The sequence below is a fragment of the Agelaius phoeniceus genome, chromosome 4, assembly GCF_051311805.1.
Source record: "Agelaius phoeniceus isolate bAgePho1 chromosome 4, bAgePho1.hap1, whole genome shotgun sequence".
Taxonomy (NCBI): Eukaryota; Metazoa; Chordata; class Aves; order Passeriformes; family Icteridae; genus Agelaius; species Agelaius phoeniceus.
In genome coordinates, this window is record NC_135268.1 from 52,247,656 (window position 1) to 52,273,726 (window position 26,071).

The 26,071-nt window shown below is 39.2% G+C and overlaps 1 protein-coding gene across 1 annotated transcript; it reads right to left on the bottom strand.

The window, feature by feature from the left end:
- Positions 1–5,640: 5,640 nt before the first annotated feature.
- PGM2 (phosphoglucomutase 2) lies at positions 5,641–24,443 on the bottom strand. Its single transcript, XM_077177624.1, has 14 exons — positions 24,283–24,443; positions 19,698–19,865; positions 18,752–18,858; positions 18,318–18,402; positions 17,126–17,209; positions 16,353–16,546; positions 15,034–15,223; positions 14,275–14,372; positions 11,592–11,772; positions 11,394–11,487; positions 10,209–10,338; positions 7,561–7,750; positions 6,805–6,938; positions 5,641–6,045 (listed from the first exon to the last, which is right to left on the bottom strand). Exons 1-14 carry the CDS (start codon positions 24,352–24,354, stop codon positions 5,943–5,945), a joined length of 1,830 nt encoding a protein of 609 aa, XP_077033739.1. The 5' UTR covers positions 24,355–24,443; the 3' UTR covers positions 5,641–5,942.
- Between the last annotated feature and the right edge of the window lie 1,628 nt (positions 24,444–26,071).

Sequence of the window (26,071 nt, forward strand, 5' to 3'; positions counted from 1 at the left end):
GGCCCATGAAGTTCCTCTCGATGTGCATTTCGGCGGCGCTGCCTCGTGTGTCGGCACAGCCTCTGATCTCCCGCGGGAAGCGTGTCGTTGTCGCCTTGCGGCAGTGGGCGAATGGCGGGGTCAGCTGAAGTGGCGAGCGAAGCTGGCTCACAAAGCTGGAGCTGGCCCGGCTCACAAAGCTGGAGCTGGCCCGGCTCGCGGGCTCTGAAGCGGTCAAGTCCCCACTCGGCTGTGGGCCCGGCCCTGGGCGCAGGGCAGCCTTTAGAGAGCTTACCTGAGTCACCTCGACGGCTTCCTCAAAGAAACCACACTTGCATATGCATAAAATCATTGTAAGAGTAAGTATTAGTTGGTCTTCCAGTTGCCAGAAATGATAAGGCATGAATGGATCCGGAGACTCAATTATACTTCTCTGCAAGTGGAGAAGATTAAGGCATCCTACATCCCCGTTGTGCAAACCACTTCTGCACTCAATTAATTTTCAATTTCAACTGCTACTTCTTGGCAGTAAGACCACTGATTTTCTTTTAATCCTGTGCACATTTGTAGAATCAGGGCTTTCTACAGGAAATCTGCTCTGTTGCTGTGAGGGAAAAAGTCGAGCAGTCAAATGCAAGCACAACGTTGCCCCAGATTATGAAAAACAAGTCAGATTTTGCTATTCAAGCACATCTCCTACTTTCAAAGTGTAGATACAAAATCCATTGTGTCTCCATGACCTTTGGCATCTGGGTGTACTTCCTAGCACAGTAAAATACTTCGCTGGAAAGTGAGTTGAGGTATGTAAGTAGCAGTTCACCCAAAGAGCTTGTTCCCAGCCTGTGCTCAGGTCAAGGTTGGCTTCTTCCATTTCAGACATGGGAATTCCTATGAGTGCCTCTTGATTTTCGGTGTCCCCTTCACGGTCCTTGGAAACAGGAATGCCATTTCCTTGCAATCAGTGCCTTAGTTTTTAAAACATCTCAGCTAAGGACAATGCTTACTCCAGTTATTACCCAATATCAGTACCTGAGTCAAGAATGCCCTTTTGCTCATTTTAAGCCTGTCTGAACATTATATGCCTCTGGTAACCATGCTCTATCAGAAGGTGAACTGCAATTCCCACCCAGACAGCTCCTGCACTTCAGCCAAGGCTCATGCATTCCCCAATTATCAGCTAATGATCTTAGAAAGACTTTTTTTTACTGCTTCACTGTTGCTTTTCAAAAATTATAATGAAACAGAGAAGGATTCTACAAGACTATTTCTCGCTTTTGGAAAATCCTTGCACAACAACAGAAGTCAATACTAGAGTGTCACAATTAGAAATACTTTCTTCTTTCTCCTCTTTGATACTGGGAAAGAAATTAGCCCCAGAATGTTCAGCCTGCCTGCAGTCCGTGTTACCTAATCATCACCTTTCAGGCTACTTTGGACAGCATTCCTTCTCTGTTTCCTGATGAAACTAAGTATGGGCAATAAAAAAGAACCACAATGAGTGTTTTATGTTCCAGTCCCTAAAGCTTAAACACTTTTATGTGTTCTAGGGACCGGCGTCCCCGTATTCATGTGAAAGCTATGAGCACCAGACTTTCTAATAATTTTCTATTTTCTGAAAGAGTAGATCTCTGTTCTTTTTTCCTTCACAGGTTAGATTTTTCTTTACAGTAGCCTATTAACTAAAGCATATACCACCACATTAACTTCCTCAGACTGAGGAGGAAAATCAAGCAGTGCTTTCCACATCCTGCAAAGATGATGTAAAAATAACACCAGTTAAACCATTTTCTCTTTGTCCAGTCACATTCTAAAAAAAATGCAAGGAAAACCCCACCACTGCCTTTTGTACAGAACCTGAATATACAGGCTTGTATGGAGCACTCTGTGAGAACATGTGGGTAATGAAGCTTCTTTTGTAGGTTAAGGACCAGAGGTATCTACTCACTTGGTCCCAGCTGGGCTAGGATTGTAGAGCAATATAAATTTAGGCTGAATGTGCCAGGCCACGAGTGAGGGCAGAACTTGGTGCTGTACCCTTTGAAGTACCACAAGGCAAACAGGAAGTTTCCACCCAAGATGCTTTCAGAGTTCAAGTTGCTCCATAGCTGGGCAGCAGCTGAGCAGTAATGTTTTTGGATTGTGAATTTGAATGTAGGCACCTATATTGTGTTTCAGTTGCCTTGTAAGCTTCTGTGCTTTTCCCTCTATGTTACCCATAATGATGATTTTTCTATTGTTATTATATAAAAGTCTTTTTTAGTGACTTCTGTCATGTAAATTTGTTTAGTACATTATTAAGGGGTGTTACTAACTATTTTGCAGTGCTTTGACTTAGAGAGCTCTGGATGAAGTCCTACATTCTTATCCAATGACATTGTATCTCCAGATGCTATTTATAGATATAACCTCAATTCATAAACAAAATTTGCACAACTGTTATTATAGCACATTTATCCACTGCATATGCTGTAGCAATACATGCCAGTGACATTAATTAGCGATTATCTTTGTAGACAAGAGGCTTTCTATTATCACTGATGAGTATTCAAGAAGGATTTGAGCTACTGTTACAGATCCTGCCTGCTGCTGTCTCTGTAGTTTTGAGGCTTTCAGATGTCATGATTAATCCCCTCTCTCTTTCATTCCCATACGTACTTTTGAAAATTACTTACCAATGTTTATGTATTTTAAGCTTCTCCTTTTTGTTTGGAAGCTGCTGTTTCTATGCAATCATGTATACTACAGTTTATTTAGGTGGGTGTTAGGATATAATTGGAGAGTTTAATGGTCTTATCCCATTATTCACAATGTTCTGATGGTCCATGACCTCATTTCAGTTATCTGGCAATTGCTATAGAGCAGAGTGATGTTGGCTTCTACTTGGAAGTTGATCAGAAATACTAATACCACGGTGAATGTGTATCTTACATACTGCAAAAATGTACTGGGGAGGGAAGCAATTCAGCTTAATTACTTTTGATTAGTTTTGTACTTATAGACAGGAAACTGTTTTACTGGTGATTATTTACAATTAATTAGATATACATATGGCATCCAGATGCCTTCAGCATCAGAATCCTATAAATCCCCAAACTTCTTAATACTTATGCTGGTGGTTAACAACTGTTAATTTAATATCATTTTAATGTTGCTATGCACAGTGATTGTTAATCAAGGACATAAGATTTGCTTATTGGTGGTGTGTGAAAATAAAACCCATGACCACTGGAATTTTTAAAAGGATTAGCAAGGAGAAAAACTTTATTTACAGAAACTTTGTGGGTGAATCAGTTACATATTTAAGGACATGTTGTACAAAATGAAAATTCCTCATATAATAAACCTTCTTTTAGAATTAATTCCAGTTATCCTGTATGAATTGTTGTATACAGCAAAATTATTAAATAAATCCTTCTGCAACTCAATACTTGACTATCATAACAATACTTTTACACAATATGCAGTGGACTAAGTTCATACTACTTAGATGATATGTATTTACTTCCTTCCAGCCAAACTGTTCCAATGCATCCCTGAATTTTAATTTATTCAGTAAATTTTATGATACTGGGACTTGTAAAAAACTAATAACCTTCAAGTGAAGTCCACTGGTCTACTCTTAAAGCATTACTGTTTTAGGGTTTTCTTTTGGCAGAGTTTTGAGTACTGTGCTAATTCTTCTCAGTCTTTCCCTCTAGTCCCATAGGCCTGATCTCCTATAGAATCAATATTTATAACTGTCACAAGAATTGTGTTTCCATCTGTTACAAAAAACAGGCTAATTTTAAATGTTTTTGGTAATGTAGGGATGTGTCTTTCTCTAGAAACAGCCAAGAATTCCCTTACACCCAAGTTCAGTCTGGGCTGCAAGCACTCTTTATTCCAGTCATGGCAATTCCCATTTCTGGATAAAATACTAGTGCACCTGCTCCCAGTTCAAGGCTGCTTTTTTACAAATTACATTTGTCTGTATTACAATTTCTGTCTTGGGATTAACAATGTCTAAGTAGGCGTCATTATCTTACACAACACTCTAGTGAAGAATTAGACTGGCTCTGAAGAAACTGTAGCTTAACACCCATTCTGACTTGCAATACTAACTTCTCTCTTTGCTAAAGTCTTGCTGCCTTTGTTTTGATTCTTTATTTCAGTTCTAGATCCTCTTTCTCTGATGCAAGACAAGGTTAGTAAAGACTTTAGCAATAACAAGTTTTCTCTTGTAATTTTGTAGTTTGTTGTAATTGCTCAAGCAGCTTGATAAAAACCACTGTGGGTTTGGCTATTTTTTTTGTTTTGCCCCACCCCCCCAAAGTTGTGAACTTCTGTCTGGAATAGAGAAAGGAATGGAGCAAGTAAATTTCTTGACCTTAGGAAGACAAAATGATAAAGATTAGGTCATCTATGTCTGTACTGTTTCTGAGGATGCTCTAAAGCCATCCTAAGGATGTTTCAGTATACATGGGCACATTTCAGGTCTCGCTTCCAAACTTCTAACATTAGCAGACCCACAAAGCTTCTCCAGCCCTGGGTGTAGCTCATCAAAGGCCAAACTGAAGGCACTGCCCCAGCCTGCCCCCTGAGGAACCATTCCTCTGTCTGTGCCTTCAAGCAAGGAAGAAGCCAGAAGCAGATCCTTTGTGGTGGGATAGTGCTTTTTATCCTGCCAATGTCCCCCCCTTACACAACTGGTTCAGGCACAAAAACTCCCCTCCAGAAAAGTACTGGGAGGCTTGAAGGTATTCATTCCTTCTGATGGGGTATAATTCGCTCAACTAGGCTGACTTGAGAGGCCACAGTCATGTCTTAAGAGGGTGTCATAAACCAACAAAGATCCCTGAAGCACCCCCAGACTTAATTTCTAAGGCCTCTCACCACAAGACTGCACATGATCTGCAGAGGTACATCAGACTGTGTAAAACTTCCCTTCCTTCCACTTCCCCCAGGGCTGCCTCCCTGTATCCAGCTGCACAACTGCTGCAATCTTCAAGTTGCACTGAAAATAACAAGCACAGAGGACTTGAATTCTGGAAGGATAATCAAGCTTAGAAGTTTTGCATTTGTAAGAAGTATGTAGCTATGGTTGTGACTATTACTGCTACACTGATATCCCAAGCAAATACTGAAAATGCAGAAAAACCCCATATTAAAGTCAACTGGCAACCTCCAAAAAACCCTCTCAGGCTCCACAAGCACAGACAAGAGCATGCAATGAAATTGAAACTTCTGCTCTAAATTAGACCTGCACCAAGTCATGGCAGCACAGTGTGAGAGGCTCCAAAACTAGGCTATGTGTTGAACTAATTATGCTTAGTTCAGTGAGGCAAAAAAAGGTGCTGTATGTTGATATACTATCTTAATGGGTTCATGGCATTCAAAGACAGTTTAGTGCAATTTGTATCCCTTGCCTGGAATATTGTATATAGTCCCATAGCAAATAGATATTGAACAAATTTGCTGTGAGTTTCTTGTTTCTTTGGGCCAAAATCCTTAAGAAAGATACTTCTGAATCATCTGCCCTAAGTTTGTCAAAGCCTCATCACAGGCTTTAAATACTTCCTGTTAACAAAAGAACTTCCTTTGCAAATCTAAACCTAGACAAAGTTGCATAGTGTTATCAGATTATATGCACACAAAACAAGTAAGTCACCACAAAACAGGCTGTTTCAGATATCAGAATATCACTTATATTTAATTAAAATAAGTTTTGATTTAAATACATTTGCAGTCAACTTTTAGTTCATAAAGCTTTTAGTTCAACTGATTGGGTTTTTTTGGTCCATTAAGAGTAAAGGTACAACTTGCCTTCCAAAATAAGATACTAGAACCAAGAGTACCCAAAATAACTCTTAAAGGCAGAAGTCTATAATCAGAGTTCTCAGATGTTTGGTCCTAAAAAACCTTAACTTCTTAAATAATGCACCTCTAATTCTGCAAAAGCTAATCAAGGTAGTAATTTTGCTGTTTTACTCAGTCTTTCGCTGAAGTTTGTTTTTTTCTGGTTGAAAGAAGTACTTTTCAAGAGCATTGACCAATTCATCTAGTTCCTTCTTCAGCTGTTCAACATCACTGGAAAACAAAAATCACACAAACACAGAAAACAGTGAAGCAATGAAAAAGCTAAAATGTATAGTTTTAGTGTGAGGAATTTTTAAATCTGTGGCATTGCTTTAGACAAACATTTTATATTAATGCTAGAAGTCTATATATTTGATTTCTTATGGCAATGCACTGATGTTCACTTTCAACTGATATGCATGAAGGCTATGAAGAAACATAACTCCACAATATAATCTAAAGTAGTATGGTGAATTTGAGTTCGAAGATCTTCTATTACTAAATGTAAGTGACTAGAAGTGTAATTTTTGTACCTGTAGCAGTATTCTTAGATGACTTTTCATCTGTGAAAAAGTATTACTTTCATTATATAAGTTAATTATCTTTATGATTGTATGATTTCCAAGGCTACTGGCTAAGGATATAATTGCTAAACATAAAAGGATCTGAAATATATTAGAACACTTTATATTTGATTAAATATTTTAAAGTAACTATGTATGTAAAAAAGGGGTGAAAATATGTGCATTTATTTAAGGCAGAATGTTTTTCCTGATACTGTTTTCACTGAATGTAAAACAGAGTGCAAAGTAATTTCAGTGACAAGAATGTGTCAACAAATTTTGCAGAGTTGAAGCTTTATACAAATACATTCACTAAAATGACTTTAATAATATTATTTGACCATGGAGAGCTCTTATTTCTCTAAAACAATACCAAAAAGGCACACAGACTCTGTTACACCAAATGTACTGCTGTAAGTGACAATACCTGTTCCCAGGGGGTGCACAAAGTTCAGAATAGTATTTGATCTTTGGTTCCGTCCCACTGGTTCTCATTGTGGCCACTCCTCCATTAGCAAAAGTGAATGTTATCATTTGGCTGCTTTTACTAGTAGGAAGTATCTAGAAACATTAAGAATATTTTTTAAAAAAACTTGGAAAGAGACTATATATAAACCCATGACTTGATGCTAGATAGCATGACATGACAAAAGCATCAGCTAAAATTATAGTTTAGTTCTGTTTTCTTCAACATTGTGGTCTTGAGACCGCAAGGACAGCCTTGCCCTCAGCCTGGAATCTGGCAGAACTGCATCACTGCGAGGTAGCTCATTTCAAATGCAGACAATTTTTTACTGCTAATAGAAGTTGAGTTGTCATGGCATTTCCCAGGAGGAAAGGAAATGGAGATTGTGGAGAAACACAGAATCCAAAGCCATATCTTAATAGACAGTTTAACTTGCGCTCACAAGAAAACAATGCAGATTGCTGTAGCAAGGCAGCAAGATCCTCCTACTGCCCTTCACAAACTGTCATCTTGGAGAGAAAAACACACCACAAAACCTAACAAAAAACCCAACACCCACTTGGCTTCCCTTCCTCTCACCAAGGCATAACAATTGTCACCAATCTAAGTTGCTTTATGACTCAGTATATAAATATGTTTAATGTTTCTCCACAGAATGTTTTATGTATGTGTATATACATTACATATGATTTACATGCAATTTAGAAAGATACTTACAGCCTTTTGATCTGGCTGGCTGCTGTCATACCCAGTAGTTAGATCCCTTATTCCAGAAACTTTAAATCTACCACAAGATTTTGGGTATGTGTTTTTTCCATCAAAATTTCTAAGGTTGTCAAAAAGCTGTTGAATAACTTTAGGATCATGGCAGATGAAATACGAAGCTTTGGTGATATGGAAGCCGTATCTGTGAAGATGCAATATTAGTGAATCCAGGAAGCAATGTCCTAAAAGTTGCACACCAGACACATTACAAAACCTTCTAAAAAGCAATACTGTACTCATGCTCACCCAACTGAAGCATCAGTTCCTGCCCTTACAATTTTAAAACGTCCAACAGCTTAATTATCCCATTTTACCAACTTCAAATAAACTTCTCTGCAGATGTCTTTTATTTTTAATTATGAAAACTGAGAAAGCTTACAGCAACACCAGAAGAAAAAAGGATGCCATTAGCCTTGAAGTGCTCTAACCACCATAGGAAGGGAAGAGATTACATCTAATAGCTTCTTTGAGTGTATTCCAGCTGACCTTTTCTAAGTAAAACAAATTCTAGACTGGTTTTTCCAATCACAGTTCATTGAAGTGTTTCTACTCTCCCATTAAAGTGTTTTTACTAAACCAAACTGTTCTGAACATTTCTCTCTACCTCACCTGTTTGCTGCCCGGTAATGTGATGCAAAGACAAATGACCCAGTAACACTGACTTTTCAAAATACCATGTTGTTGAGAAACATACAAGCCTGGACAGGTTGTTCAAGTGAGCTCTTGCTACAGATCAAGACTTGATAAATATCCTTGATGGCAGTGAAAATCTGAGGTGCAGAATCTTCATTAGTACTAGGATGTTCACACTAGAAATCTGAATGCCTTCTTAAATAGGGTTATGTTTATACCTAAATGCTTGACATCTTGAAGGTTAACAGTAGTTAGATTAGTCTTAAGAATTCAGTAAGGGATTTAACAAAACCTATCCTGTATCTGAGAGAAGTGATAAGCCTACTAGGACCATGTCCTTTTCTTATCTGCATTTACTTCGAGACAGATTCCCCTTCTACATTTCCAAAATACAAAAGAGAGTTTCTTCTGCTTCAACTCACAAGGCCAATCTGACAAAAAAGTAAAGTAGTAAGAAGCAGAAAACTGCAACCCTATACTAGCCACAAACAAAAATCAAACACATGCAAAACAACCCCCCAAAACAAAGCAAGAACCCTCCTTCCAGCTCATTATCAAACAACAGCTTAATAGGGGAGATTTGTATCCTTCCCTCTGTCTGTAGCTTTGCCACAAAGAGTGACCATGTGTATTGACATCTTACAGACTGCTTTTATGCTAAAGCAGCTCTGAGTCCTTTTCACTGGCTATGTACACAGCAGCACTGTGGCACAGCTCAATTCCACTCAGGCAAATATTCTGAGGTCAATCAGGTGTTTACTGTACTTGTATTTTAAAAAAACAATTAAAAAAACCTCAAGCCAGAAGCTGAATATTTAATTCTTGAATATGCACTTCCAGCTAGTAGCATTTAAGGGAATTCTCACATCAGATGCTGTATTTGCCACTCTAGGTATGAATTCCTAGTTCATACTTTTATATCACACAATTTATCTGTGCAGTGTAAGCAAGTCTTTGCCACTTGATTCCTTCCTAAAGAGACAATGAAACAAGCATGGCACACAAATGGGAACTCAGGATTGGCAAAACAAGCAGCACAAAGGCTGGAGTTTTCCAGTCTCTTTGCAGGTTCCACACTCCTTTGTTAGTGTGTATGAAGAGCTGGAGAGTATCAAACAGCCTGTGCTGCTCCCTCCTTCAAAACAAACAACCCAAAACCTCCACAAAACCCACTCCCTGCCTCATGAAATCCAATATTCATCTTTGCTATTGATTTCTTTGAACCCAGTAAAAAAGAGCAAAAGAAAAGTAGTGCCTCATATTAAATGCTCTCAGAGGGATACCCAGCTGTATATAGCCAAGAGTAATGGCCAGTCACAGCACTTCTGCATAATCAGCTCAAATCTCATTAATCAGGAGCAGAAAGAGAAAAGGAGAACCAAAACTCAACAGCAATAATCTATCAAAAAAAAAAAAAGACAGAATAATAAAACAAAAATCCTAACTTTAGAGCCAACTAGAATTCATTTAATCATAAGTAGCCCTGCAAGGACAGAAGCTGGCTTCTATGCATGGCATAAATAAGCCAGAGCTACTTAGACCCATTCAGTCATCAACATTTTTGAGTGTCTGGCTCATTTAAGCAGCAAGAAGCACTATAATCTCTACAGCTCAGCAATACAGCTGCCCAATCTTCTGTAAAAGGACCCAAGTGCAGAACTTCCCAAAACAAAAAAAACCTTTCAGGCAAGTGTAGAAAAACACCACAAAGATCTCATTACTAACAGAGAATTAGTAAGGTAGTTATTATTATATTTAAAATACCTTAACACAAAACAATGTCATAAATATATTCATGTCCACAAGGCAGGAACACTTTCTGAAGATTACTATTACAGAATTCTCTTAGTAGTACAATAATTCACATTTTATTTTTTTATAAACTATAGGTTGCTATTGAGTCCCTATTAACCCCAGTATGTGAAATTGAGAAAATCTTTAAAATAAAAAATTAGAATTGAACTCACTCATCATAGACAGCTTTCAGCTGCTGAGACAAAGACAAATTCCTGGTTGCCAAAAAGCTGGCCATCTCTGCAGTTATAACAGCAGCACTGACACCATCTTTATCCAGAACAGCAGGACAGCACATATACCCTAAACAAGGAACATTAGATATAATTAGACACATTTTGAACAGGGAATAGGAAGGGGAGGGAAGGTTAGCCAAACATCTTTGAAAGGAGAAATGCACATTACCATAGTACAGACATTTTAGAGTCAAACCAAAAGTAGAAAAAAAGTATCTTCTAATCAGGGTTAATTTTAATAAGCAAGTTATTCAATGGAATTTCAAGACAGAGATTTGCATCATATCAGTGCCACATGCTCCCAGGTCCATATGGACCTTTCTAGAAGGAGAAAAGCCACACTGCCGGAACAATGCAAGTATGGCATTATCTCAAATGTGAGTATCTTATAGTGTAAGGTAACACTGATAATTTATGTGTGAAATTAGCCACATTGTCTCTGGTTTTCAGGTATTGAGATACTTAAAGAGCACTAGAGCTTTAAAATTTTCCCCTCATGAATTCATAACTTTCATTTGTGGCTTTCAACCATGGCTTTCCAGTTCACAAATTTAATTTGGGGTAGTTTTTACTTTATTTTATTCTCATTTACACTAAGCTTAAATCTGTCAGGTAAAAAAGCTCAAGTTCATGTCTGAAAAAAGGTCGTTTTTTTCTTGTTTTTAAAAAAAGTTTATGCAGAATTTGCAGTCCAAATCTGCACAGCTATGCTACTGTAGATATATATTCCTTTGTGCTAAGCAGAGATACAAAGGTTTTAAAAACTAGTATCAATTAGCAAAATAGATAATTATCTAACTGGAAATACACCCATTGTATTGAGGACACCATTTTAACCTTTTTTTACATTTTACTTCATTACTGGGATGCTAACAGAGCACAGGTTGCCCAGAGAAATTGTAGAATATCCTTCCCTGGAGAAATTCAAGAACCACCTGGGTCCAAGTCCTGTGTAACATGCACTAGGACACCCTGCTTGGGAAGGAAGGCTGGACCAAATGACCTCCAACAGTCCCTTCCAACCTCACCCATTCTGTGACTCTCTGCAATTCTGTCACTTTTTGTAGTAGCTCTATTTTCACTATTTTGCAAGATATGAAAACATAACATTCTGTCTCTTACCTATAGCCTCCTCAAATGCAAAAAGAACAGCTTTCCCCTGGTCCATGAGCTGTTTGGCACGGTTGCCCATCCACTTGAAACCTGTCAGTGTTTCCTACAGCAGAGAGGAGAAATCAAAGGCATTAAAAAGAAAAGCAATGTTTTGCAATGTCTTTGTAGGAAAGATACTAAAAGAAAATGGAATAATGTGTTGCTTACCTCAAAGTGAAAACCTTCCTTTAGTGCAATTGCTCTCAGGATTTTGGAAGAAACAGTACTGGATAACATGTAGACATCCTTAATGGCACGAGTATCCCTACTGTTATTTTTCCAGCAAGTGAAGATCCACCAGCCTAAAAGAGCTCCTAGTTCATTTCCAGAAAACACTTTCCATTCACCACTACAGGCAAAAAAATATTAGAAAGTACATGAAATCAAAGGATAATACTGGGGGTAAAAAAAAGAATCTATTGGTTCTTTTATAAATGAATATTAACAAATAAACCACTGCCTTGGAATTCCACATAACAGTAGCAAGGTATCATGTGCTCATAATGAACAAACAAAAAAATTCCTTCCCTAAAGTCTTCTGAAACTCTTACCTTTTTTCTCCATCATACACATAAGCTTTTTCAGTTATCCAAAGATGAAACAGTAATATTTCCAACATATTTTAAGTAAAACAAAAATGTTCAGCATACAAATTATAAACTCAGTGATTAAGACAAGCACAGAGACACATAAATACAGCTTTCAAGTGATCAGTATTTTTAGTTGACCTAGTGACAAATACTTTTAATTTAATCACAAATACATCAATTAGTCATTGGGAAGATTGGAAAAAATCTTTAGTGGGTATAAAAGATTAATACTGATGTATTGCTAGAACAGGAAAAAAAAAAGAAGAAATAAAGAAAGACAAATGTCAAAATTGCCAAAAAAAATCCCAGTCACAAAAGGGGACAGAGACACTTCCAGACTGACAAAACCAAGACCTGCAGAAACAGTACCTGTTGTGAAAGAGAAGCAGACTCAGTCTCCTGCATTTATTGATGCCAACAGGCACAAAGCAATGCACAGCGGCACCTTAGTGTAAGAGTGCTGAGAGAGTGTGCTCTACAGGAGGTTCTGTCAAAGAAGAAGGACAGATACTGTAGAAGCCTATATTAATATTTGATTAGTGTATGAAAAGCTAAGGCAGAAGTCTGAGAAGACACAGGACTGGAAGTTAGGAGACAGCTGAGACTGGCTAAACAACGAGATTGAGGCAGCAGAATGGGAGCCCACACTCTCACTGGCAGTGGATGCAATAAACTAACACCCCTCTTCAAGATTGTGGGAGCTCAAAGTGTTCAGACAAAAAGCATGAGTGGTTTTGCATTCTTGTTTTAGCCCATCATAACTAGCATCATCTGAAAATTTTTATACCTTTTTCTCAATGCTGTATTGCCAAGTGAGGCTGGCACAGACCAAAACCATTGAAATCAGAACCTTCCAACTATCACTGTCCAAGATACAGCATGGTGTCCACAAAAAAGACCATTTTTCTTCCAAAGGCAGAGAAATCTTCTTAGTTCATGCTGTGAGGCTAATGAATTTAAAAGCACCCCAAAACCCCAAAGAAAATACTGCTATTTTAAATCTACTACTTCAGCTTTTTTGGTTATCTGTAGAGCAAAATGGATATTTGCACTGTCTCCTTTAACTGGACTTTTGAAATTTTTGAAAATCTAACTGATACAGATTCAACTATTTAATTCATCCACAACCACTGAGGACATCTAGCAGATACCCATATCATGCCTTGGGTACCAAAGACTGTTGCCATAATTTTATATCCTTCTTCTGGCTCTCATGCTCAGGGAATTCATATATGCTGGCCCAGCAGCAGATTTTTTTTTTCTGCTCCTCTCTAAGCTGAAAACCTTGAAGCTCATTTTCACTGAGGATTTACAGTTTATAACTGCTCAGATTAGTTTCTGCTTTATCAAGGTAGATAAAGGAGAAACACCACTATTTGTAGATATGATACCAAGTGCTTGAACTTCAGCACTTGGTATCATATCTTCACTTCCTTTTATTAATCAGATAAAACCACAATACAGAAATGTAAACAATTGTAGAAGTGCAGGATATCAGAGGGCATGAAGTAAGGGGACAGCCATATTGAGTCAGAACTATAGGTTACATTGCACAAATCTGAACAATTTATGGTAAGTGCCTGACTGAGCAAGTTTGCCTTTTGTGATCCCCTTCTTTGAGTGGGTATGCAAAGATAAATAATGCATATATAGATGGATCTTGAAGGGGAGAGTACAAATGACTACACTGAGAAGTACCAAACTGTGAAAAACTTTAAGGTGAAATGCAAATATATAACACTATGTAAAGAAGTGGGAAACTGAGCAAGAGAAGCCCAGATCATCTAATGATTAGTAAAATGTTTGGTTTAACAGGATTTGAGAAAGAAGATACTCATACTAATGAGCAAGAGATTATCAGGGAACTATACAGATTCTCCTGAAGCCAAGTTACTGTTTAATAAACCTTGAAAGAAAAAATGTTTATCAGTTGTACGCGAAAGAATTTAACTGAAAACCTACCTTTGAAAAAGTGCAGCACAACAACAACAATTCACATGCTTCTGGGCATGCCTAAACTACAGCAAGTGTCAACTATTTATTCAGGCTTCTGTACAGTGTCTAATACTGATCATTATTTCATATCCTGCCTTTACTGTGGTCTGCTTCATAGAGTCTTCTCACATTTCTGTGTGTTTTCAATCAAAAAAATTATTACTGTGACTATTCTTCCTCTGCAACACAAGCAGCAAGAATTCTCCAAATGAGCCTAACCTTGGGAGTAAAAAATATCAATGGTTTGCATTACTTTATTACCATACCTCTCTTGTTTCTCTGCCACTGCCAGTCGATCAGCATCAGGATCATTTGCTAAAATGATTCTTGCCCCATCTTTTTCAGCCAAAGCAAAAGACAATGTCTGGAAATGTGGCAAGCAGGACCAGATGAGTGTTAATATTCCCAAATAATATTTTCACTTTCTTTATAGGTTTTAAGTAATTTTCCCAATTTATTGAATCTCAAACACCCAAAATCATTATGTGTCTCTCAAAAACCACAAAAACTTCTAGCCTGGCAGCAGAAGAACATAGTCAGGACATTTAACTTTACCTATATCATTCCACTTCTGTAGCCCAGCTTAAAAGCTACCTATATTTAATGGGATCCTTCAATAATAAAGTGTAACAGAAATAGTAGCAGAAATTCTAACCACCTGTCAGGACTTCTCCTGCCCTCTCCTGGTGTTGTGTCAGAACAAAAGAGTAGAAGCCTTCCAAAAACAAATGAGAAGATTTTTATTATTATTTTATTTTTTTAAAGTAACTATCACTTTGTCCCATGTGCAGAACCTGCCCATTCTGTTAGAGAAAAAAGTAGTTGAAAGTTACAGCTGATTACTACCTGACTGGTTCAAAGAGGGTTATGTCAATGAAAGGATACCAGCTAACTCTTCACTAAATGTAAGGCTATGAAACAGATTAAAAATTGACCCTCCACCAGAATCTACAGCTGTGACTTCTGGCAAAAAGGAAAACACTGAAAGACATCACAACTATTAAAAAAGAATTAGATCTATTTACCAGAACACCTTTGCCTTCTTCAGGATTGGGATATTTCACTGTGGGGAAGTCTGGATCAGGATCTTTCTGCTCCGGAACAGCAAAAGGAGGGCTAAGGTCAAATGCCTTGAAAGCCAACTGCACAAATTTATGTCCCACGCCATGCACAGAAGTATGAACGAATTTCAGGTTTGTTTCCTTGTTTATATTCCTGAAATAAAACAGGTTAACTGTAAACTTGAACATGAAGACTGTTCTGCACAAAACAGACTATGTTTGGAAACGGATACAACTCAGTATTCTATATCACTGTTAAAATTATGAATTAAAGGAGAGCAGATTTTAAAAACAATGGCTTGAAAATTGGCTTAGCCTAATTTTTCAACAATATGAGTCACTCTTGGCATCCAATATCCTAGTATGTGCAAATCACTAGATTAAAAAAGACTGTACAGTCTACACATCCCAAGGCAGTCAAGTGAAAAACAAATACAACTGACTAAAGAAACTCTTCATCCCCAACTCTAGCATTTAAACCCCCAAAAACTGTGAACACAGTGAGTCAACAGCAGCCTGCCCAATTTGAGCACACTCATTTTTAGGAAGTAAAAAACACTGGGTATACCAAAAATCATGCAAACTCCTAGGGAGACATTTAATTTCAATTCTGAAAAAGCAGTGTAATAGCCCCAGCTTTTTAGTAACTCCTGACTGTTTTTAGAGTACAAGAGTAATAACACGGTTACTGGTGCTTAAAATTTCTACATAAATAAGCAGATCTAAAAGGTTGATACTCCTGTACTACATAAATTAACCCTAACTGTTCACCAAGAGAAACATCCACTTCATTTTGCTAAGTAAAGATTTTTACTGAGCAAGTGATAGGAGTAGGCTGTTTTAAGGCACCCAAGACTACCAGGATCACAAGCAAGGCTGGAATGACTGAGAAGGACCTTCTTGTCCAGAACTGCTTAACAACCTGGTTCACAGTGTCTCTGAGAATCTTGTTTTAAGGCTGGTGGGCTGTCCATGTCATGTCCACATCCAGCAGCCCCAGTCTTGCTGTGACACTTGGCTGATGCATGGCCATGAAAATACAGGGAGATATCATCAGAAATTTGCTCACTTTGCTGGGTTAGACTTCTCTCAGGACAGCTTTATGAACTGGTTTATGACACCACCACACAGCTGCCAGTGCAACCCCAAAAGATGACAAAAAGGCACAAGCAGAACTGGGACATGGCAGGATTGTGGCCACCCTCACTTCCATCAATTTAAACTGCCCTGCTAACATACTAGATGGAATATCCTGTATTCTTAAAGGAATTAACAGGAGTCACCTGTAAAAGCACTGTTTCTGTATGTCTTTGAAGTACTCCTTATTGACCATGGCATATGGATCATGAAGCAGTGGGCTGCTGTCAATCAGTTTGTCATCCCAAGCCTGAGGCCACGGTTCTTGGTTCTCCTCAATAGCCTGAGAAATTCCTTTGTCGTGAGGGGAAATGATCTGAGCACCATTTTCCCAATAAACCTAAATAAAAAATAGATAGGTGAGTATTTGATCATTAATCTTGTAACATATTTTTGTTGGTTTTTTTTTTTTTTTTTTGTTGGTTAAGGTACAGTACATCCATTTAAGTATTACAGTAAACTAGGCTTAGGTATACCCAAAGTATTCTGTTAATATTCTCAGTGTTTCTTCTCACATCCCATTCTTATTCTATTAAAAAAAAAACCAAACAGTTTAATCTTATCAAAAGATATCAAGATCCATAATGAAACACAAAACAATGCCCAATGATTTACTGACAAAACTCCCATTTTTGTACTTTGCAAACAGTCTGTATATGACTGCCCAGCTACTGTGACTGGTGCACAGGCAATTCAGCTGTGTTTTTTTCAATGCATAGCAGATTTCAATGGCATCCTGCTTTCTAGAGCAAAGATTTTAACTATATTATTAGTTTAACATGACACTAGCTTTAAATACATAGAAGAGATGGAGAGACTAGTAATTAATTAAGTCTATACCATGATAAGAACTATATATAATTGCATTAGTTTCTCTGCGTGGAAAAAAAGAGCCAGAAAATAGATCACATTAGAATACCTTGTAACCATTGTCTTGTTTTGGATTATGGGAAGCCGTAACCATAATTCCAGCACAAAGCTTCAGGTGAGTTACTGTGTACGGCTGTAACAAGAGAAAGTTACTTGAAGTAGAATGTGCAACACATTATATTTCTTCTCATGCATAGATAATACTTCATAGTATGAAAATAAAGTCAAGATGTGATTTCCTACACACCAACTCCCTAAAGCAGAAGCTAAATAGTACTTGTTCCACCAGACTCCATGTGGCACAACTTTAGCCCTTGTTTTTTCTTGTGCATTTTCCCATTAAATGTTATTAATGTTGTTCCAGATGCTTTGTGAATCTCTAGTGCCTTTCCAGAAGGGAGCCAGATGCATGTGTTCCCTACTGTGGAATGACTTGAGGTACCCAAGGCCTTAGAGGGTGCCAGGTCTGTTGGGGTAATGACACAAGTCAGCATGGGGCAGAGAACTGCAGCTCAAGCAGTCTCATCCTGTCTTTTGGGAGCAGCCTGGTGAGCAGCTACTCCATCAGGGTTCAGAAGAGAATTGTTTTGGAGAGAGCTCTTATAAACTAGCTCAAAACAGATGGAGTGAATTAAAAATGAAGCATTATTCATGAACATAGGTCCAATTTGTGTTTACTCGTGGCCCTTTATTTAATAGTGAAATGCACTCAACTGCAGCTCTTGCAACACCACTTTAAACTGCAGTATGAAGAATTTGACCCTAAATCTTCAAAAATTTGTATCAGTATAAGAATGCTATGTAGAAAGTCTTTATACCACTGTGTTCTGTTTGCAATCCTCACTGGAGCAACTGATTTAGGGAGAAATTATTGCTTTTAGGACAAGGGCCAAGAGCAGGGCTTTTCTGTGTTGCTCTGGAGACACCTGGTGTTCTGATGGGGGCATCGTGGACACAATTCAACAACCCTTGTGACAAAATATCACTGCACTCCAAGAACTTGCTATTGCGTGTTTCAGACATCAGACTCCGCTCACACTCCACATTCATTCTCCCTTCTTTTCCTGTGGATGTTGTAAACTATACATAGATAAATAAGTACAAGACTCCCTGCAGGAAGAGCTTAAAAAGTAAGAACTGGTTTGTGTAGTTATCCTAATTTAAGTAATGCAAGGTATCTGACAGAATTTGTGTACATTTAAAGCAGACAATGTAATAAAAAGATATAATAAAAAACCTACCACAAAGGGAGTTGGTATTATATCAGAGAACAGATAAACTGGAACTCCCTGACTGATGAAGGTATTGGCAGCAAGTCTTGCAAACCTAAACAGGAAGAAAAGATACCTAGGGAATATATTCATTTTCTTGCCTATTAGTTTCCTAGAATTCACAGCTTTCCCTCCCACCCTAATGCAATTACAAAACCCCAACAAAAACACCATCACTTATCAATATATCTCAATTATTGTACAGACCCAATTTAAATGTGTTCCCTCACTATTCCCAAAAGACAAAGCACAACACTAAGAACTGCTTTGGTATTACCAGTATGTAAGAATACTGTAAATTCCACACTTTAATTCACTTTATAGAATGAAAATACAATTGAAGTAGATATAAATCCATCATGAATCACACAAAGTATCTACAAAACACAAAACCTAAGAAGTACCTTTTGCTACTACCTCCACTGGAAAGATGAGCACGAGCATCAAACCCAATCACAACTCCTCTCTTTTTGAGGTCACTGAAGTTCTTCTCAAGGTATCTGCAAAATCCCTTAAGACAACAACAAATCCACCTCATTAACCCAATCTTGATGTTTAATTTATCATCACATTAAGATAATTGCTAAGATGCTAATGTCTTAGGAAGCTGAGCACACATAGCATCTCACTGAACTGCTCTGGGATTCAGCTTGTCCAAGACCAATAAACACCAAGAAAACCTTCAAATCAATATTGCAAACTTTGACAGCATTTAAGTACTTTTTAAAATATCAGCATCGACTCCAAAAAGGAACAGGTAACACAGTCTTAATTTCAGGTTTTGAGAAATGATTCAGCTGTCATAGGTCTCACATGAGGAAGAGAACAGCTGGCCAGCATTTCAGGTTTTTAACCAAATCTCACCCTAATAATGACATCTCTTTAGCACATGACACATCACCACTCCAGGCTGCAGTTATTCAAGGTTGTGGGTTTTTTCCCCAAGTAGATCTACCTTAGGATCCATGTATGTATACATACCTTCACTGCCTCTATGTAAAACCATGTCTAGCACACACAAAGCTTAGCCAAATGTTGGAGACCTTTGGGGTTTTTTTGTAGTTGTTATAGCAGCACTAACTGTTGCACTTGAGCTTAACTGCAGCTGTGTGTAAATTAAATTGCAAATCAAATATGGAAAGTAACTTCTTTTAATGGTTTAATAGCTTCTCTCTGCTTGTTTTCAGAGATCAGCACTCAGCTAACAATTATAATTTAAATTACTTCTGAAAACTGGAAGAATAGGAGAGAACTTGTACTTCCATAGAATACTCATTTGCTTGCCATAAATCAGGCTCTTGCATTCATATACACAACCAGTTAAGTGAGATAAAGTGCTGGACACAATACCTGGGTTGTCTGGATTATAGTCAAGTCATTCATGTGGGAAATCCCTGCTCCCATGGCAGCTCTGAGCCCTGCTGTGCCAAACTCCATCCGCGAGCCAAAGTATTTCTGCAGCTCTCCGGCATTTCCTTCCGCAAGCAATTGTTTCACGATTGCGTAAGTTTTTGGATTCTGTTAACACAAAATTCAGACATTCTAAATGAGGTTTTGTTCGTTTTAATAGAACTGTCTTTCTGTCCCAATCTCTGGGTTTCAGTATCAAAACATGGCACACAACTTCAATAACAGCATAAGTCTGTCTTCTTAATTTTAAATGCTGTCTTCTTAATTTTAAATCAGTACAATCTCAAGTATTACTTACTTTAGATTCATCTCCTTAAGTGAACATGCTTATATACACACCTGGACAGCAGTGTGTATATCTCCCACAATCTGGGATGTTAAAAGATTTCCAAGATGTCTATTTTAATGTTTTCTATTTTTAAAAACAAAACAAACAAAAGGAAGCACTTCACAATTCAGAGAATTTTTCCTCATCACAAGAACTACACTAAACATTTAAGAAAGTAAGGCAAACTAATTATTAAGAAATATTTGTTATTTCTATAGCACTACATGTAGAGTTTAAAACAAATTAAATCATAACCTTGTCGCAAGACTGGCTAGCACCAGAGGTAGCAGCAAAACTAAGCAGACTGGGCAGAAGAAAATTTCCAACATGTTTGCAGGTAATGCTTGTAAAAATAAACATAACCCCAGGATGAAAGCCTAGAAACAACAGACAAATTCTTAAATAAAATTACTCAAGAGTGGCAACAAAAAGGCTATCTCAGACCACTTGAGAACAGTGAGGAGTTTCTAACTTTCACTGCTTTTCTTGGTATATTGCTTCCACAGATTATCTATTGTTAATTACTCTTTTTGTTTCCAGACAGGGAATTGGCAAAGTCCTGTATGCCTCAACTTCTAAAAGTTATGAGACTTGTGAGGTTCATTATTTGATTTCTTGAGAACTTAGGAGCCAAGAGGACAGATGGCAGGTAGCAGCCTCCTGACAACATGCTTATCTGAGAGGCAGCAGGCTACTCACTGCATGAGTACACACACTTTACCCTGGAGTACAAACATTCTCATTTCCAAAGGGACACAAACTTTGATTTCTAGGCAATTAAATGAACTCATAAAAGTCATAGACTTTACTATTTTCTGGCTGACCTAGGCATGCTTACAGCAAGGGAAAGCATATCATTCTAGGCAAAAAAAGAGAAAAAAAAAAAATCCCAACCATATATCTTATGCAGCTTCAGAAAATGCTACAAGCACACAGAGTAGTAGGCATGTGAGTAAGTTTGCATACAAAGATATAAAAAGCCTGCACATCAAAGGAAGACTAGAGTCAGGATGTCCTAACCACTGACCTGTGTGCCCACTGCCACAGGACAAACAACACAATTTAAATACCTACTAAAAAAGCAAAAGACCCTTTAGTGCTAATGAGCAAACTGCATAATGGAGAATAAACTAAAGAATTTAAAAAAAAATCCAGCTTCTTGAGTGCAATAAACAATGAGGTACCCCAGAATTACTGATTTCCAGTGCAAAAATTACCAATTTACCAGTCCAAGATTGTTGTAACTGACACTTCCTTGCAGGCAGCTTGACACAATTACCTATTATTATTGAGTAATTATATTGTGTAAGAATAAATATAATTCTATGTTGTTATAGAATATATAGGGCAGCATAACTGAGTTCAGGCAGTTTACAAGTTGACGTCAAGTTTCTGCCTTAACATCAGGCCTATGTCTCAAAGGTAAAGCCTGGATGACACCATTTGCATCCAGTTTTGTACACTGCCTAATCACCTTTTAATTTCTCTGTTTGAGCTTTGTGCACATGAGTCATCTCTTAATACTAAAAGGAGCATGTTTTTAGATAGATACTACACACATTTCTACAGCTGTTTGACAGACTAGAAGCTGCAATGCCAATGCAGAAGGACATCAGGAGCATCCTGCAGCTCTCACAGCCAAGGAGTTTTTTGTTTGTTCCTGTAAGTGGAATTTCCCAGGTTTGATATCTACTGTGAAACTAGAGGGATCCTCCAGTTTTTTAAGTCTGGTTAAATGTCCATGTCCGGGTGGTTGCCCAAGTCTTAAGAGTTTCAGTCCATATAATTTTCTAAAGAAAACTTGGTTGCATTAATTTAATTGTTCCCCACTGCCTGCCTCCACCCCACACCAAATAATGATAAAAGCCAGGCCAAGTCTGTTCAATATGGCAGAAGGATTTTCCCAGAACTACTGTTATCATTGTTAATGGCTATTTTCTCCCAAGAATTTGCCTATTTTTTCTTTTGTGGAGAACATTATGATAACACTATACACAGCTAAGTAAAAAACTAATCTTGGTTTTGCCTTTTTCTTCTGCTTAAACAAACTCTCCACACCATCTCTATCAGAGAAGGACCAAATTGTATCAGAAGGACGAAGTGCTGGCTTGCTCCTTTCTAATTGATTCTCTCAGGTTACGCTTTTTCTGCTCTCAAATTAAACAGATATGAGTATGGGAGTACCATTTTCTGTGAATACAGTGGCAGATGATTTAATACCAAGATAATAACCACTAGTGCAATTAGCTTGAACATCACCTGGCAACACTCGAGTTACTCACTTTAATCTACACTACAGGAAGGCCCTAAGAGTTATCATCAGTAGAGGAGTCCCCACAAGGTATTACAGGAGAGGAAAAACTTCTGACTAAACAGATTTTATTTTTACTAAAACCAAAAGCTACCTTTCATTCAAAATTCCATGACTTATAATAGAAAGAATGAAAAATATGCTATTACTGTAATGAGCAGAGTGATGAAAACAGCCTGGTAACAAGCACAGTAATTGCCATGTAGGTAGAAACTTCCAGTTAGGTCAGCAGGACTGCCATCAGCCACAAGGGCTTGCTCTTGCAGACAATTATTTTGTAAGAAACATGGCGCTTATCATCATTAAATATTAACCCATCTCTGCATGTCAAAAAGGAACTTTTTTTTTTTATATCAGAGTAAATGGCCAAGGGTTACATCTGATTTTTCTGTTGCTCAATAGAAACATGCAACAGCTCCCTGAGAAATTAAAATACCTCATCATTTTTGAGCAATCAGCAATGGGTATTGCACACTAGTCAATTATTACTGAATCAAAGATGCAAGTGCTAGCAGAGGGCTAAACTTTCAAAAGTAAAGATGCTATAAGGGATACTGCATTAGATTTCCAGAGAGCTTAGCAAAATAATCAGAATAACCAGTTGAAAAGCAAGTTATTACACTGAAGACAGGAATATAACTAATGCTGGTCAGGGAAGCTATATAAATAAGAGCCTCTAAAACCAAACTATTTTCTCAAATTTAATTAAACTGGGGAAAAAAGGCACAAAAGCTTATTGTCATTTGATGTGATGCATTAGCATTCCTGAAAAGAAGACTAGTTTGGCACTGCTTTATCACTAATAAAACCAGAACTGGGTAACTGGTCGGTTAATCCGTTTACTGATTTTAATGAAGAATCACAACAAGCTTGAGGTACTTCTAATGGCATCCTTTAGAACCTGGAAAAAATACTAAAAAAGAGAATTAATGTATGTTTCCACTGATATTTCTGAAATAAGCAGAAGATGCCTTACTAAACAGGTATGTGTGCTGCACAAAATTCAGAGAGCATTGTTGAGTGCTAAGCCCGGGGGAGTCAATTAATGACTGAAGAGGGGCAATGGCCAGTGAGTTCCAATATAGCCGAATGAACAAATTATATGAAAAGGGACATGACATGAAAATTGCAAACCAAATGTGACAACAGAGGCCTGCATCTCAGTGGGACCTGCAATAGAAAGCAACTACATGACCACTTCCAGGACACCACTATGGCAAGGTATTTCTTTAAGTACGTGGAAAACAGAAACACAAGAAGATTTTACTCCTGCATATAGTGGTGTCAAAACCAAGCCCAAAGATAAGTCTCAACAGGAAGGGAAATAACACCTGAAAAGTACAGGACTGACAGCCTCTGCATGTCCAAGTGTTTTTGAAGTGAGCCACCATGTCTTTTGGGACCGATATTTTAGTAAACAAGAATTTGAAGGCACTAGGAGGTTTTTAACACTGAGGGACAGGTAACACGGCAATGTATGCTGGTCTTTAATAATTTAAGTCTACCAGCTGCCCTGCGACTGAAGCGGTTCGGAACAATACAGGCCCTTTTGAAAAAGGCGCTCAGTACAGCTAAAAGCCAGATTGAGAGGCCAGCCGGGATGGAACGAGAGCAGCGGCTGCCGCGGCAGGTGACGGAGCCGCAGCACCGGGCGGGGGCCCCGCAGCCCCACCTGCGCCGGCCCCGCCGCGGGACGGGAGGGGATGCACGGAGGGGCGGAGGGAGAGCGCCCCTTTCAGAGGGGCTCTGAAAGCAGAGCCAAAGGAGCAAACAGGTGCCTTTACCGCACCCCAATCCGGCACAATGCAACAGCCGGGCGTCACGCCGCGCCCCCTGACCCTTCTGCAGCCCGCACCCCCATCGCCCCCCGCCCAGCCGCCCCTCACCTTGTCCCAGAGCAGCCACTGCTCGGCCGCGCGGCGCAGCACGCCATCCCCCGCCGAGCCCCGCGCTGCCATCCCGGTGCTACCGAGCCGCCACCACCGCTCCGCTCCTTCCTTCCCTCTTCCGCAGCGCGCCCGCCCCGCTCCGCCCCGCTCCGCCCGCCGGGCCGAGCCGGGCCGGGCCGCCCCACCTCCGCCCCACCTCCCCCCCGCCCGCCTGCCCGGGCCGGGGTCAGGGCCGGGGCCGGGGCCACGGCCGGGCAGAGCGGCCCTGCCTCCGTCCTGCTCGGCGAGGCCGGATCGGGGCCCTCGCTTAGAGCGGGGGATTAATAATTTCTTTTCCTGGGGCGCTGAATGTTGTCAGGTGGGGCTGCGGCTGCCGGCCCGGCGGAGCCCCGAGGGGAGCCCCGAGGGGAGCCCCGGGCCCCGGCCCACGCCCTGCGCCGGACGGAGGAGGAGGAGCAGCGTTCCCAAATAACAGCGGGAAATCAGCGGTGCACACAGCCGCCTCCTCCGCAGCATGGCCGGCGGAAGAAAGTAGCGCTGTTGTTAGAAGCGTCACATTCCACGGGCATTGGACTAAGGCGACTGAGATTCCTTTTTTCATAGTCAAGATAAATGAGGGATGAGCTCGGGAGCACTCTAATTTAGGATAAAGATTGTAACTAGAAGATCTTTAACGTCCTTTCTGACCCAAAATGTGCTCTGATTCTAAAATTTTCATAGAAATAATGACTTGTACCTTTCAAAATTCTTGAAAAGCTTTAAAGTTCATTAGTACATGACCAGAATGCATGTGAACAAGAAAAATTCTACACATCACTTGCAAAAATGTTAATGCACATCCTTCTGATACTCACTACTGATCAGTGAAATAATTGTTAAGATACCCTTACAGAAAAACTGTTAAGATGAAACATCAGAGGAACTGAAGAATAAGAAAATCAGAAAAAAATGTGTTGCTTGGCTGCTTTTCTGATCTTCTGTTTTCTCTATTGTTTTGATAATGGTCATTTAACCCAGCTCCCCTGGCCTCTGCACCTCTCTGGCTGAACACAAATCTGACCTCAGCTGCAAAATTAGAAAAAAACCCAAAAAACCAACTGAATTTAACCCAGGAAAATGGACTGTGTTACTTCTGCTGGAATTAAAGAACAGGTTAATATGGCTTTGATTGAATAATTATTATAGCATGGTGGCTTTGAGAGAAGCCTGAGCTGCCAAGCTGCTGCTCTGTCTAGACAGTTCCTATAACTAAGCTTGCAGTTAAAACTTCCAGTTTTGATTGGAATCCCCGAAGATGCCATTATAAGCCCCTCCATCCTGGTTGATTTCTTGCAATTTTTTTGGGCAAACATACAGTGTAGAGAGCACTGAACCATCTTTCTTGCCTTACAAGATTTCTGTCATCAACTTCCCAAAGTACTGAGTGGAACAGCAGTCTGAGTGCTCTAGAGCTTCAGGACAAGGTGTTCTGGAGGTTTCCCCTATATTTTATCAGCTTCTATCTGAAGCTGGGATAGACCAGGGGATGCAAATCTACAGGGAGAGCCATAAGGAGTGACTGGGATTTTTCCCTGTTTAACTCTGCAGCACAGGCCAAGGCAGGGGAAGACCCCTGAGAGTGGTGCAGATGCAGAGCTGTGTTGTAGGATTTCTGAGGCTGCTGAGAAATGTGAGGTCACAGTGAAGGTGCCATACAGGAGGAGCAGATTAATTTGCCAGGGGTGCCAAGTCCTGAATCTGAACTCTTGTAAGGGATATCCTATCCAGGTGCTTTCCAACAGTGCTT